We start from the raw sequence: 15,841 nt of genomic DNA, 5'->3' as shown, positions 1-15,841 counted from the left end.
TCACTGGTTTACTCAAGTTCATCGCTGACCAATGGAAAGCGCCGTACTTGCCAATTGGAAAGCACCTAGGACTCACAGTCTGTATTAAGACATCCAATATTAAAACAATCATCATATTGATCAATCTATTGATTATTGTTGTAGCCATACATAATTTTTTTGAATTAAATATCACAACACTATTAAGCATAAAGCTAGAACCACTGGATGTCCTTGCCATGCCTGAAATTCCATCTTATATCATTTGTTTCTTAGCATTATGTGCAATGGCATCTCGGTATGAACTTAAAAACAACATATCACATTTCTGGCTAAACAAGCATAATGTGTAATGAGACTTAATTTTTTTTTAATGATTTTATTGTTTGTTTCTTTGTAATCTTGTTCTCATTTGAAAAACAACCATCAAAAATGATCACACTCACTTCTGCACTCCTTGATAATGGTGAATTATGAAAGGTTTTTGACAGTCTACACAAAACATGTTCAAACTCACAGCAATAGCTATTGATGCTTAATGTTCTTAGACATCAGATCTAGCAATACTAGCAAATTAATTTGACTGAAGTAAGTTCAATCATCGGTGATACCATTTTTAACAGTCACAACATGTTTATTAAAGAAACAACCAGTTGTCCTTTTCAGAAACAAGAGAAAGAAATTATTGACAGGTAATGCATGTATTCCCATGAAGCAACCTGCAGACACTGTGCAACTGTTCTTAAAGAAATGTATTTAGCACCTCAGTATATCTTTGATCTGCAATCAGCATATGCCCTTGTCACATTCATTAGAAAACTGATCTAATATCAACATTATTTCTCTTAAGTCAAAGGGACCCAAGGAAAACATAAGGCATTGAAAACAGCATGTAAACAGGGGCTGGGTGCACAATAGGAACCGTTTTCATGCTTTTTTTGCACACCAGCACTTTCATTCTTCCATCATAGACCATGCTTCCTCTGCTTTCATGTAGTACTGATTGGCCAGTCTGCCTTTCATGGCCTCCATAGCTGCATCAGCAGCCTCAGTGAAAAGATCACCTACAAAATTTAAAGACATCATAACTCACACATGCATACAATTCCAATTTAAAATGTTACAACAAATTCAGGACACATTTAAAAAGCAAAACTGCCCATTTTAATTATATGATATTGTAAAGGAGCTAAGTATCCCTATAGTAACTTGTGTGTGTCATTTGAAAAAAAAAAACGACCATACTGTACATCTGCGCTGTTTTATTTTTTTCTTTTAAGTTTTTATTATACAAATTATTTTAAAAGTCACAGGACAATGTTATAAAGCATTAATTTTCCATTGCTTTTGCTTTGGTATAATAACACTTACTGATTTTGTGCTGGGCAGATAAAGTACAGGGTGAATTCAAAGCATTAAAACATGCGCAACTAAAATTATTCAATAAACCCCACTCATTTTAAAGCATCACTTCGTCTCCTGCTCCCTGCTATTTCACAGCTTCCTCTGTCAAACTCTCAGGCTGATAAGACAGTTTTGAATACCAGACAAAATGGATGTCCTCTGACGGGATCTGGTAAAGACACTGCATCCAATAATCCTGGCATGGAGACTCGATCTAATATTTTTGGTCAGCAGTATATCGGCACGATCTTAACATTATATTGTATTGTTGTAACACTTTCCAATGTTAAATCTTAAGTTCTGCAGAAGAATGACTGTGCTTTAGAGCATGAGCAGGGGCGCATTAATGCACAGGCTTCTATGAGATGAAGCCCAGGGGCCTACTGGCTGCACAACAAATTATATTTTTAAATAATTTTTTTTTGTATATCAAAAACAGCATTCTATAACTAAATTCACACCCGTAAATTTTCAGGACTAACAACCGCGTTTTCGGTGAAGCCCTGCGGTGTGAACGGAACCTGACAGCACAACTAGTTATGTCATACAGTGTGTAATGTCATGTAATGTCATACAGTGTGAGAATGCGGGTTTGATAACTTACAATGGCATGGATAGAAACTGTGCCATCTGAAGGTCCAATACTGTCTTCCATCGGAGCGGTTTCAATGAGTTTTGTGGTCTGCGCGCAACTTAAATACTCTGCTCTCACTCTGGTATTAAAGCTGCTGTCAGTTAATTTTGAGGATGAAATTGAGCATCAAATTTTTTCGTTTCACATGTAATAAGACCGTTTTATTTTAGTCACTGTCACAATGGTTACAGTTCATATACCCTATTGCACATTCATAGATGCTATTGCAAGTGGTGGGGTGAACAGGATATTTCGACACAAATTCTCAAATGATTCTCAAAACTGGCCTTGGTTAAAAACAAACAAACAAACAAAAACTAAAGTCTAGCCAAAATTGGATTTTACTGATGTTATCATGGACTTTTCAAACAGAAAAACAATGCCGATAAGTTTCTAAAGTAATGTCACTTGAATTTATTCATACATATGCATTAATTAAAATCTGTATGTAATGACTACATGATACAATGTCTAGTGATATTTTCATTCGGGCTGGTGGGGGTCTACTGTAGCCTAAAATAAGCCCCAAGTATACTTATACATTTTTGTATGCGTACGCTTGCATATGCATTTAGCCGAACACGTAGTATACTTCATTTGATGTTGTGCGCGAACGCAGGCAGTCCACACATGCGCTTTAGAAAACTTCATCCATGCTCAATGTCTGCTCTATTTTTCCCTTTTAAGTTATGACCAATAACAAATATTTTTGAACTCTTTTAAACCAAAGCTGAACTGTCTCATACCCTCTCACTCACAAGCGCTTGTGAATCCGAGCATCTGTTGTTGTTGCAGTCTCTGCTATTTTGATGTTGTTGTTCAGCCTCTCTAGTTTCATTTTCTGCTTTTCCACAATGGCCCAGGACAGTGTTGCCACCTTGTGGAACAACTGATTAGTGCAAAACAAATTCAATGCGCATGTGCAACCTGCGCGTACAAAGTATGCACAGTTACAATAATCGGGTGGTGCATGTATAGTACGCGCATACTGTTCTGATGACAAAATTCGCGTCACGTGCACTTTACACTGATCCTCGCATACTTCCCTCGCACCTCGGAAAAAGTGACGTATACTTTGGGCTTAATGCTGTAGCCCACAGGTCTCTGGTTATCTAAAGGTGTCCCTGAGCATGAGATACACTCACCTGCTCTTTGGGGGTCTACATCCAAGTTGTGCCCTCCCTCCTGGTACATCTCAGCCAATCGTGCCAACAGAAGGTAGCGCGGCTCATCTTTTATCCCATCAAACTCTCCCCCCTCGTCGTAGTCTGTCATCTTAAGGGCAAAGTCATACCAGTGCATGGCGTGTTTCCAGTCCATAACCCTGCATTTTAAAATTCCAAAATTAAAGTTTCAGCCCTAAACACATCTTGGTCCAAAAAGACAAAAAATTGATCAATGCGTTTCTCGCCTGTCAGAAGGGAGGTTCAAACCAGTGTCAAATGCTCGTGCTACTAGAATCATACTCGGCCGGTCTCCTGCCTCAGCGGCCTTCAGCAGAAAGCGGAAACCCTTCTTGCTGTTTTCCTCAGATGCCTGAGATGAAACAACACAGACATGACAGAGGATGTATAAGCATGGCCATCAAAACAAGATAATTAGGAAAAGAAAGCACCTCTAATTCGATCTCTGGTAGAATGTGATGTGGCAGCTGAAGGTAACATTGGCCAAGGGCAACTATAGCCTCAAGCTCCCCACACATGGCAGCCCTTTCCAAATGGTACATTGCAGAAATCTGGTCCCATGGTGCATCCTTCTCACAAAAGCGCCCGGCCTCGTGGTAGCGAACCATGGCTAGATGTACCTTAAAGGAAAAGTTCACACGAAAATGAAAATTTTGTCTGCTTGATCCATATGGATTAGTTTTACGCCCCCTTTGAGATCTTTTTGGATCTTTAAAGTTTTGGTTGCATGGACTTTGATTGGAGGGACAGTAACCTCTCAATTTTAAAATATCCTAATCTGTGTTTCGAAGATGTCTTATGGGTTTGAAATGACATGAGGGTCAGTAAACAATGACACTATTTTAATTTTTGGTTGACTTAACCAAGGAATAATGTATGATAATATAATGTTTATATTATGTAATATTTGTCAGTTAGTTTCAAGAACAGGTTTATAAAACACATGGCACAGTTTCTTACCTTGCCTAGGATGGATTTACCAATTTTCTTTTCGAGAAGCATAGTGTTAAGTCTCTCTACTTCCATTGCCACACAGGAAGGTCTGTGTATGTGGGAGCGAGATGAATGGTAAAAACTCCATTTTTCTTCTGTCAGCTGAGATACACAACAAAAAAAGTATATCATTAAGCACCCAGAGTAATAACTGAGGCAAAAAATTACAACATCATTGACTTGTCCCATGTCAAAAACTCAACTAGGCCTTATGTCCATACTTTTTTATTTATATCTTCATCCTTTTTTCTTTTCTTTTTTTACTTTTTTGGCCAAGACCAAGCAATGCATATAGTTGGTATATAGCTTACAATATTGGTCTGTTGTGTTATCAGTGGATAGCTGATCTGTGAATTGTTCTTTTATTGTCAATGAAAACAGTTTGTCATTTGAAAAACTGCTTTTATATGTAACTAATCTCTTGTTTGTTTGTTTTTTAAATATAAAACATTTCTATGAGAAGCAGTAGAACTAACATCTGTGAGGAAAACCACAAAAATAACCACATCAAATATTGCTGCACAAAAAAAAAGCAATGCATGCAGGAAATCACATGCAGGGTTCCCACACATTTTGACTAAAGGACTTCCATGACTTCTCTAGTCATTCATGATGACTAGGAATTCTCACTCACAAACAGCAATTGCTAATCAATTACAAATATATCTAAGCACAACTACAGAAAGCTTTACATGCCATTCAAAATCTCAGCTTTAAAATTCCCTGACATTAACAGGTTTTCCATGACTGTGGGAACCCTGCATATGGGTTTACACTACAGTATGGGAAAAAAGAGCTTGCCACTGGTTAAAGGATGAAAGTGAGATGAGATAAAGGTTAGAGTTTAGATGAAAGAAGAATGAGATGAAAAGATTAAGAGGTTTAGATAACAGGTGGATCACAGGAGGGTACCACTCTAAATCAATGATCTATGAGAAGAAAACAGATTAGAAATCAATGGGTGTTGGGTGGCTATCATGATAAGATACAGTGAGTTTATCAATGGTTTCGTAGTTACCCGACGAACACTGTCCTCATCCGATTCTGAGCAATGTCTGTTGTAGAAGGGACGTCCCTAAACGATGATGTAAAAACCTACCATCACATATCTCAGGAGCCCAAAAATGATTACTGCTGCATTTCATGGTGCATTTAAGCACAGCACACAACAAGAAGTTTATAATGCACTCTAACAGAAAGGAAACTTTGCTGGGGGAGTAGCAAAGAAAACAAGCAAGAATAGCTTCTAATTTCAATTTCTTATTTAAATGCAACAGTTGTAAATTCTTAGTTTAGTTTAAAATGTTCTGTATTTGTTTGGATTTAATGTTGACACCCTCAAAGAAATGGCTCAATCATCAAAAACCCTCACTGTTTTTGTGGCAGATACAAATAATGTTGTGATTAATTTAATATAATATAATATAAACATCATTTTAATATCATTTTTAATTTGCATTGTCTAGCCAGCTGATAATCTGTACCTGACTGTGATGTTCGACTGAGTCTCCTTCACTGCGTTTCTCACTGGGGTAACCACTGTCTCCTCCATTCTCTGAGTCCTGCGAATGCAATTACAGTTCACAATACAAATTAGCATTGCTGCTAAAATTAACTTTAAACATTTTCCACAAAACATCACTGAATTTAACGTCACTCTTATTTGTGCATATATATTCTTCTTCATAAACGGACCTTGTGATCTGTGTTAGCTCGATGTGCCTCATTCATTTCATACATGAATGACCAGCCTGTAAACACACATAGATAGAAAGACATAGTAGTGGTGACATGAATAAAATGAATGTTCAATTGTCCAAAAAAAAAAAAATGCAGTGTGAAATCTGTATGAACCTGACATAAAAGAACAAACTTTACATTTAATCTAGAATGGCCTGACTGCTGACAGGAGTGAGGATAAAATTAAGAAATAAAATATGTTGAGGTTGGTTTCATTTGTACATATGAATAGAAAAAATAAAAAATGTCTTAAAGAATCCTATGTGTTTTAATTTAACAGAATATGTAGTACTAGCAATCAGGTTGCTGTTGATATTAATTGCTTGAACACTTTTGTTAATGCTGTTTCGAATCATAATACTAAATATGATACCAATATTTGATACCAAGCAACATGACAGTTTTCATATTTCAAACTAGTATATACTCCAGTATTCAGCCTTATACATGTAAGTTAGGATGTGTGTGCTTATAATACTAATCAAAATAATAAAAAGTTGGTGCACACTGGCTCAGTTTACCTAGCAACTTCAACACCAGCTAATTAATATTCATGAAGTAAGCTATAGATGCCATCAGCAGTGCGCCATACTCTAGGCAGGAACATAATTAAGCATTAGGGAAAACAAACCCTTAACACCATAGTTACCTTTCTATGAGGAAATTTAAATGTGGCTATATTTAGATAAGTCACAGTGCTGCAGACATATATGTTTCCAAAAGGATGGTTCACCATTTTTGCTTCATAAGTGTCAAACAACACACAAACCTTTAAAGAGATAGTTCACCCAAAAATGAAAATTTGATGTTTATCTGCTTACCCCCAGGGCATCCAAGATGTAGGTGACTTTGTTTCTTCAGTAGAACACAAACGAAGATTTTTAACTCAAACCGTTGCAGTCTGTCAGTCATATAATGGAAGTGAATGGGAATCACGGCTTTGAGAGTAAAAAAAACATACACAAACAAAACCAAATGAAACCCTGCGGCTCGTGACGATACATTGATGTGTAAAGACACGAAACGATCGGTTTGTGCAAGAAACTGAACAGTATTTATATCGTTTTTTACCTCTGATGCACCGCAATGTCTGAACTGTACTGAGCGCATCCTCGACAGTCGGCGTGTGACGCGTCTTCTTCTTCTTCTTGCTTTACGGCGGATCGGCATTACCGCCACCTATCTCTCAAGGGACCATTGACACTTCTAATTGAGATTGTAGATAGAGTGTCAAAGGTCCATTTGAGAGATAGGTGGCGGTAATACACTTATAAGTCTGCGATCCGCCGTAAAGCAAGAAGAAGAAGAAGACGCATCACGCGCCGGCTGTCGAGGACACGCTCAGGATAGTTCAGACATTGCGGTGCATCAGAGGTAAAAAACTATATAAATACTGTTCAGTTTCTTGCACAGACCAATCGTTTCGTGTCTTTACACATCAATGTATCGTCACGAGCCGCAGGGTTTAATTTGGTTTTGTTTGTGTGTTTTTTTAACTCTCAAAGTCGTGATTCCCATTCACTTCCATTATATGACTGACAGACTGCAACGGTTCGAGTTAAAAATCTTCGTTTGTGTTCTACTGAAGAAACCAAGTCACCTACATCTTGGATGCCCTGGGGGTAAGCAGATAAACATCAAATTTTCATTTTTGGGTGAACTATCCCTTTAAGCATTTTGAAAGTACAAAGAACATTCTGTCTAAAAATAGCCAAATGCATTGAATATTTATCTGTTTTCCCAATGAAAAGAACTGATAATTTTAGTAACATCACAACCAGCCAGTCAAAGGCCCACTTGAGTTCTCGGCCAGCTGACAAGTGGAGGGACTTCTTGTACTTTATTGTACAAATATTTATATTTGAAAAAGTGTTTCCAGATGGTTGCAACATCCTGACAGCTGATAGACCCTAAAAAAAGATTAATTCATTGTTTTGTCTTTACTCTTAAGTAGAGGGAAACTGTAACACATTGATATTACCATAGACAGTAATGTGGAGGAGGAGATAGATAACTATTAATAACATTAACTAGATCTGCTATGATACCAAAATGTATAATGCCATTGTTGTACTGCTCACGACTTGATCTGACTTGGCCTTAAAGGGGGTTTGATATTACTTAGGTGGGCCACTCGGGTGCATTCACACATAGTACCGGGTTAGTATAGTATTACCCATGGGTGATCGGCCTGCAGAGATGCCCATAATAAGTGGAGAACAGGGAACCGAGTCTGTGTCACTGCTTTCATCAACCGAGGAAGTCTCAGAGAGCCGGGAGAGGAGAACAGGCATGTGGCCAAGAGAGGTCGTCCGGACCCTGGGTGAACCACAATGCTCTTCACATCCACGGAGGACAGTCTGAGCTGACAGCTGCTTAGAAAAAATTATTTATTTAGAAAACCTGCAGAAACCGTTAGCTGTGGCTAAGCGATAATAATTTTATTATGTTGGCCGGATCAGGTCCAGTGATATTTTCACTGGCCACACCAAAAAACAAAACAAAACATATATTTAAATTAACTATCAGAACCAAATTATAGTATTTCAGTATAGCGTTTTTTTTTGTTAACCATGGAAAATGGTGCATATATCGGCAACAAATGTACTGCAGGATGACATATTTTTGTAGGACAAATCCCAGAAACAAGTTAGCATTTTAGCACTTCCAGTTCCTACGTCCTGAAGTCAAATGGTTTTTTAAATGGGTTTTTAGGTAAATTTCTTTGGGTAAATTCTTTGAGTTTTTATTCGACAACATACAATAAATTAGTAATACCCGTTTTCAAAGTAATACAATATTTTACTTGTCTTGAAAAAGGTGGTTGCTAACAAGTGTCTAATTGGGACTACAGAGGTTGTCTGGTGCATTAAACATCATGATGCTGAACAGGTAAACTCATCTCTGCTGCACTCTATGTAAATATAGCAATGTCCCTATTGAGCAGCTCCATTAACTGGCCCAAATCTCTCACACAAGCCCCAGGCCATCCTAACTTCGAGCCCTGGTTACACTTACATAAGGATGTATTTTTATTATCCAATACAAACCAGCAATTTGTTGGTGCAGTCCAATTGTGCAGTTTCAGAAGGGGACAGGTCAAAGCGAGTGAGGCCCATACTCCTACAGATCTTATTACACAGGTGAGAGTGGAAGAAAAGAGCCATGCCACGCACACCTGAAACGCAAACACACAGACAATCATTACAAATGTTCCTCATGCATACATTAGTCAACTTTAAGACAAATCAAATTCTTCTAAGGAGAAAAATAATGCAGGATGTTGATAAATGCCTAGGTTGCCATCTCCAAAGTCAGTCCCCTTCTCAGTGTGGATCTGAGGGTCTGTGTAAAGGTCCCCAACACCCTGAATGTCCACCACTATCAGCTGGTGTCCAGAGCGCTCAAATGTGAAATGACTGAATGCCTAAAGCCACAAAAACATAATTGCCAATAAATAATCACACATCATCTGACTGGGACAACAGATTCAGATTTGTTTCATCTTTGACAATACACCTGGGGTGTAAGCCGTATGTTATCGTCCCTCACAAAACCAGAGTTGGAATTGTACTTTGTGTACTTCCCCTCAATGTAGTGTTCCAGGTGAAATAAAGGGCTCCCAGGGCGACCAGTCATTTCCACAACACACATCTGCATGATGTCAACCTAATAATGATGGGATACATTAAATAAGTACATAATTCTTATCTGGTGTGATTGTTCGAACCAGGTTTGCGTGGTCAAACCTAGTTTACACCAAAATTGTCAATGTTTTTTGAACAAACAACATCCATCAAAGAAGTACCTGTTTAGGAGGCCTGTGGCGATTAAACTCCTCGCCCCATAATTTAGCTTCCATTTGTAACCTCACATCCTCAAAGTAAACATCTCTGTCCACGGTCTCCATGTATCTCTTAGCCACATAGTTTGAGGCTGATTTCCAGTTGCTGCTGTGGGAAAAGTTTGACAACTTCTTCCTGTGATCGAAAGGGAATCGAAAGCTCCAGATCAACAAAAACCCATTTCAAAACACATAATGAGAGATTGAGAGAAGTAAAATTATTACTTGAATAATGGAAGATATACCACTAAGAAATGGATGTACCAACTAAAAGGGATGTTTATTTTATAAAGTATATCAAATATTTTTAATACAATGTTGATAGGCTGGTTAATGTGGTGAAAATAACTTCAGAAGTAGTGTCAGTAATGTCCTGCAGCTTGACAAGTAAACCCATTCTACACAATAGTTTTCCTAATACTTTTAATATTATAAAGTGCAGTTTTTGACTTTTAATAAAAAAGAAATAAACAACAAAAAGGTGAATAAAAACTGAAACAAACTTGACTACATTGACAAGAAATTGTACAATTTTGCTTTATTAAACATTAATACTCATTACCTAGTTTAGGGCATATATATATATGTTTAAACTGGCTTGACTTACGATCTATAGCATTCCCTCATGGCTCCTTTTCCAAATGACTGTGAAAGAAATATAAATTAATTAATTTCAAAAATACGTAAATAATCAGCATTAATACATTCATGTATGTGTTACTATCACAGAAAACAAGTGTATTGTAGTGCCAAGATACCTGAGAGGAAACCTTGATAAATATGTCATCTTTTGCCCATTCACCAGTAACCGCATTGTATCTAAAGAACAAGAACACGTTTACACTTTTATCACTTTAAATATAGCTTTCTATTCCCTTTCATTCTCAGGAAGTAGTTATCAACCTATGGCAACTGGAAATCAGTCTCAAACTATGTGGCTACATGGAGATGTAAACATAACATATGTAAACGCATTTTACCCTAAAAAACTTATCTTCTACATTATGAAGATAATATTCACAGAAAATATACAAAATTGACTATTGTTTTTCATTGGACAGTTAAAGGTGCAGTAGGAGATTTTGGAAAATGCTAACTTTAGCCTGATAGCACTGAAAGCGAACGTCCCACCCTCCCTGCAATCGCCGTCCAAAGCCACGCCCCCTGAACGCATTTACGCTCACAGACCAGAGACAACATTACTACAATAGGCTACATCAGCGGTTCCCAATTCCAGCCCATGTTCCGAAGTGAAGTAAACTTCAACGGATTTCCCCCGCTCAGGGAGTAGGGAGCAATGAACACTGTGTAGGGATCATATCGATCGGAACACAGTTCATGCACATAGCTCACTTCTAACGAGATGGCGCGAGGACTGGATTAACCGCTGGGCTACATCATGTGTCATTCGCCGGTGATAAATCTTTAAAAGTACTACAATAACAGGAAGGAAGATCGGGTTGTTGATGTTTGCCTGCCATCCTCGCTCTGTCTGCACAGCGTGCGTGAACGCGCTGATGACGTATCCTGTCTGCGCGAACAGGGTGCGCAGAGGTATGCTAATACATACGTTGACAGGCAGGTAGGAACGCATAATAAAACACTCGGACCGAGCGTTTTGATTGGATGAACATTTCTTGATCCTACGCCTTCCACAGAATATATAAATACAGACAAATACATTTAGACCACTTAACTTAATGATTGCTATCGGGATGTGAAGAGACTATCAACCAGCATAACAAAAAAAAATTCTGAAGACAATCACCTATTGCACCTTTAATGAAAGAGTTAATAGAGCAAATACTGCACAATAGGCACAGTCCTTAAAGCAAACGGCCAATATTTACACAAGAAAGTGCTGGGGATTTTTTTCCCATTGCCCAGAACACTGTGTAGCATGTAGACCAGGGGTGCCCAATAGGTCGATCACAAAGGCAATGCTGGTAGATCGCACATTTCTAGATTCGATTGATTTTAGTCTTATCTGTATCCGAGTATTTTAGGTTCTTTTCTCTGTTATCAGGAAAAACTGCACATGAACGCGCCGGTGCGCAGAGCGTGAAGAGAAGACTTAAATTTTATCAGACGATAAATTTAGATTTCAAGTTCAATATTGATTTTAGATTCTGTTGTGTATGTAACGCAAGTACTTTATAAGTAAATGAAATTAAATTACCTAAAAATTAACAGTAATCACTTTACTTTTTCAGTGGATAAGTAATTTAATTACAGTAACACGTTACACCCAACACTGGTTGTATACAGCGAGTGTTTCATAACGGATGCTCATGTGTTTTGGAGAAGTTTGTGAGGATCAGTGGTGTTTATGTACATATGGACACCAGACACTCCAAACCCAGAATGTGTTCTGACAGAGGAACGTATTCACTGATGCCGTCGAGGTGCCTTCAGATCGCTGAGTTTCCATACATTCAGAATGGTTTTACTTTTCATTTGTATTTTGGAGTTTTTAGTGATACTGAATGGATCCATAGTAGTTTATATGCAGTCCTTTGGCATCTTCCTGTGGTCTTGTTTGGTATGGCAGGTTGACTTGTGCATATTTGCTAAAATTACTAATTGAGCTTTACGTACTTTTAAGTTGTATAGGATAACTGCAGTGACATTTTTGCAAAGTATGTTTGCAAAAAGAACACAGGATGTTTAAATCTATCTTTAATTTGTTTTGTTTAAAGGGGTCATATGATGCGATTTCAAGTTTTCCTATATTTAAAGCGAGTTTTTTTGGGCAGTGTAGAGTAGGGCTTGTTGTTTTGTCATTTCTCCGATCACAAATGCAGACATGGTTTTATGTTTAAAAAGACAGTATAAGTCATTATAATCCGTAATTATGTCCCCACTGGATGCAACAAATGCCTCGTTTATAAAGGGTTTTAATGTTTTTGACTTGTCGCTCCGGGACACTGCATCACAGTATGGTAAGGGTGTAACATTTCCGTCACACGCTTGAGGTATTCAGCCAATCACAACGCACTGGATAGCTGACCAATCAGAGCACACCTCACTTTTCAGACCGATGAGCTTTGTAAAAATCGACGCGTTTCAGAAAGGCGGGGCATAGAGGAGAAACAATAATGTACAGTATGTGGAAAATAATGTGTTTTTTAACCTTAAACCGCATGAACACATTTCATTACACCAAATAATGTTCTTTTTTTAGCAACGTCATATGACCCCTTTAAGAATAATTACATTGAATTGAAAAGTAATAACACTAGAATACAAAGGTACTAATTAAGGGTACTAAGAAATGAACTTTTTTTTATTTTTTATTTTTTATTAAATGAAATGAAATGAAATTAATGCAATATAAAGGTAGGCTACATCCCAACAAGCTTTTTATTTATTTATTTTACATGTATTTTATTTTTTATTTTTTTAATTTTACTTGGTAGTTTCTCATTTGAAAAGTAGATCCCCACACAAAAAAGTGTGGGCACCCCTGGCACACACAGACACTGGCTGAAATTCAAGGAATATTTTAGAGGTGTGAAGTTACAAATGTTTAAAATTAGAGTCTTGAAACTGGGAGTGGACCCCTTGTGTTAGTATCCATCTAACATTATACTTACAGTGTCTCTAATTTAACATGGGATGACATGTTCTGAAATCATCTGAGATTGATTTAGACTTGTGTCAGTGTGTGGTAAAACACAGGACTTGTAACAGGAGGAAACCAAAGTTCAGTGATGATAGGTAGGTCACAAGGGCCAATCTCATGTGCAGTGTTGGGCACTTACTAATTTAAAGTAGCGATGCTACAAATGTTACATTTTTCAGTAACGAGAGTAGCATTCAAGGAATATTTTAGAGGTGTGAAGTTACAAATGTTTAAAATTAGAGTCTTGAAACTGGGAGTGGACCCCTTGTGTTAGTATCCATCTAACATTATACTTACAGTGTCTCTAATTTAACATGGGATGACATGTTCTGAAATCATCTGAGATTGATTTAGACTTGTGTCAGTGTGTGGTAAAACACAGGACTTGTAACAGGAGGAAACCAAAGTTCAGTGATGATAGGTAGGTCACAAGGGCCAATCTCATGTGCAGTGTTGGGCACTCACTAATTTAAAGTAGCGATGCTACAAATGTTACATTTTTCAGTAACATGAGAGTAGCTCAAGTGTTTTCAAAATAGTGCAGTGACATCCTAGTTTTTGGTGGATTTTGTGTTTCTGCCATTGTAAAATTGTTAATTTATTCAAAAGTGGTTGTTCATTTAATTAGATAATTAATCCAAAAATGAAATTCTGTCATCAATTACACACATTCAAGTTGCTCTAATCCAAACCCATAAGACTTTCGTTCATCTCTGAAACATGACTGAAGATATTTTTGATAAACAGAAGCTCAAAAGTGCTTGCTTGACGTGCGAGAACCAATGGGGTTTGTTCTTGCGTATCATGCAAGCATGTCTGAGCCCAAGAACCAATGAGGTTTCTTCTCACACATCAAGCAAGTACAGTTGAGCTTCTGTTTACCATATTTGATGCATCTTGTATGTGCATTGATTAAAGTTTATATGTGAATAAATGGCTAAATTTAATCTGTTCATCATATAAAGAGTGTCTCTGGATTAAACCGCTCGATTCAAAAAGAAGTTTTAACCCTTTAAGTAGTATCGGTGGAGCTGCTTTTTGTCGGCAAGTTATAGTGTAGCTATTTACACTACTTTTCCAAAAGAATAGCTTGACCTAGCTTGTAGCTTGGCTCTCCAACACTGCTCATGTGTTGCCTCCTGCTGGATTCAAACCTTCATTCCTTGAACAGTAGGTTAACAATTTTAAAAGCCTCATATTCACTCACCTGTATCGAGTGCAGCGCTCCGTCTCAATATCCTCCAGATGGAACTCAGCCCAAGGATCTGGCATGGCTTTGGCTTTCTCAATAGCATGTTTCCAAGTTGCCTGAGCAAGAGAAATTGAAGTTGTTTGAAAAACCTTCACATCTGTTTGTATGGGTTGACAAACTGAAGTTGGAAGATCCACCCTATATTTTAGGGCAGTGTGCAAGCACAAAACTATGGTTGGGAAAAGAAGGAAGGTACTGGAGGAAAAGAGGTATGCTAGAATAACAGTCATAGAGGAATAAAAGGACAAAGAAAAGTCTGAATCAATGCTGAAAATGTTCAGTAGACATTAGGTTAGGGATCTCAGTTTTACAAAAGAAAAAGAAAATGATTATCAAGACATCCTGTTCCCTTTAGGAATCAAAACTGGAACAATTGTTACATTCCTTGATTTCCGTTCCTGTGGGACAGGTACTCCAGCAACAAGTTGCTGTTCTGTGATCCTGCTAAGCATTTGTCAAGAGCAAACACCAGGCTTGGATATTTCCTGAACTTTGTGCTTTGCAAACTCTGAATAGCAGCTGTAAGAGATCTAGCTTACTGTACTACTATACTGTAGTAAAAGTCTCCTCGTGATCCAAGTGTCATTAGTGAATTAAACGTGACTGCGGCAGACCTGACACGATATCTCAAAATAACCAGTAAACGTAGATCCTGTGGGCAAGTACATTCAACTAATTATTTCTTTCCTTTGAAAGGTCAGTGAGACAGTGAGTACAAATATATACGTCAGACACTAGGAAAATGTGGGCTCCTTTTTACAGGGAACCCCTTAAGTATGGAAACATTACCCATGTGTCTTAAAACACAGAGCAAGCCGAAGGAAGAGAGAGAGAGAGAGAGAGAGAGAGGCATCAATATTAAGTCATGATATCTATATAGGCATATATATAAACAATAATTAAAAATAAAAAATTATAACACCTATAGTATATTGACATTAGGCACGAACAGTATTTGTGTTTTTAAATAGCAACATTCTGATATTTTAAGTTGATATTTTCAGAACATGTTTTTTCTATTGAAATATATGTCTTTTACTATGCTGGATTAAATGAGCACTAAAAAGTAGCATTTTCTCTGTCGTACATTATAACAGTTAAAAAATAAATAAATACATGCACAGATGATTAAAAAGAAAGAGATCTATAACATGCATTTAGAAAATAAAAAGCTGTACTGTATTTA

The 15,841-nt window shown here is 37.4% G+C and overlaps 1 protein-coding gene across 7 annotated transcripts in view; it reads right to left on the bottom strand.

The window, feature by feature from the left end:
* Positions 1 to 15,841, bottom strand: part of LOC107684750 (eukaryotic elongation factor 2 kinase-like) — a 32,855-nt gene that overhangs the window by 12,416 nt on the left and 4,598 nt on the right. For 4 of the 7 annotated variants that reach the window (XM_016481096.1, XM_016481095.1, XM_016481099.1 and 1 more), the window contains 16 exons: positions 14,611 to 14,711; positions 10,537 to 10,597; positions 10,386 to 10,423; positions 9,743 to 9,914; positions 9,454 to 9,603; positions 9,229 to 9,361; positions 8,985 to 9,112; positions 8,111 to 8,306; positions 5,890 to 5,945; positions 5,679 to 5,756; positions 5,213 to 5,269; positions 4,162 to 4,296; positions 3,633 to 3,821; positions 3,429 to 3,553; positions 3,163 to 3,341; positions 368 to 1,043 (listed from right to left, as the gene is read on the bottom strand). In XM_016481096.1, the coding sequence (XP_016336582.1) occupies positions 934 to 1,043; positions 3,163 to 3,341; positions 3,429 to 3,553; positions 3,633 to 3,821; positions 4,162 to 4,296; positions 5,213 to 5,269; positions 5,679 to 5,756; positions 5,890 to 5,945; positions 8,111 to 8,306; positions 8,985 to 9,112; positions 9,229 to 9,361; positions 9,454 to 9,603; positions 9,743 to 9,914; positions 10,386 to 10,423; positions 10,537 to 10,597; positions 14,611 to 14,711 (1,908 nt within the window). In that variant the 3' untranslated portion in view covers positions 368 to 933. Of the gene's footprint in view, positions 1 to 367; positions 1,044 to 3,162; positions 3,342 to 3,428; positions 3,554 to 3,632; positions 3,822 to 4,161; positions 4,297 to 5,212; positions 5,270 to 5,678; positions 5,757 to 5,889; positions 5,946 to 8,110; positions 8,307 to 8,984; positions 9,113 to 9,228; positions 9,362 to 9,453; positions 9,604 to 9,742; positions 9,915 to 10,385; positions 10,424 to 10,536; positions 10,598 to 14,610; positions 14,712 to 15,841 lie in introns of those variants that run through there. The other 3 variants (XM_016481097.1, XM_016481100.1, XR_001633886.1) reach the window with 2 other exon arrangements.

This window comes from Sinocyclocheilus anshuiensis, unplaced genomic scaffold, assembly GCF_001515605.1.
Source record: "Sinocyclocheilus anshuiensis isolate Anshui unplaced genomic scaffold, SAMN03320099.WGS_v1.1 scaffold537, whole genome shotgun sequence".
Lineage (NCBI taxonomy): Eukaryota > Metazoa > Chordata > Actinopteri > Cypriniformes > Cyprinidae > Sinocyclocheilus > Sinocyclocheilus anshuiensis.
The sequence above is the reverse complement of the archived record's forward strand: the minus strand, read 5'-3'. Positions and strand labels throughout refer to the sequence as shown.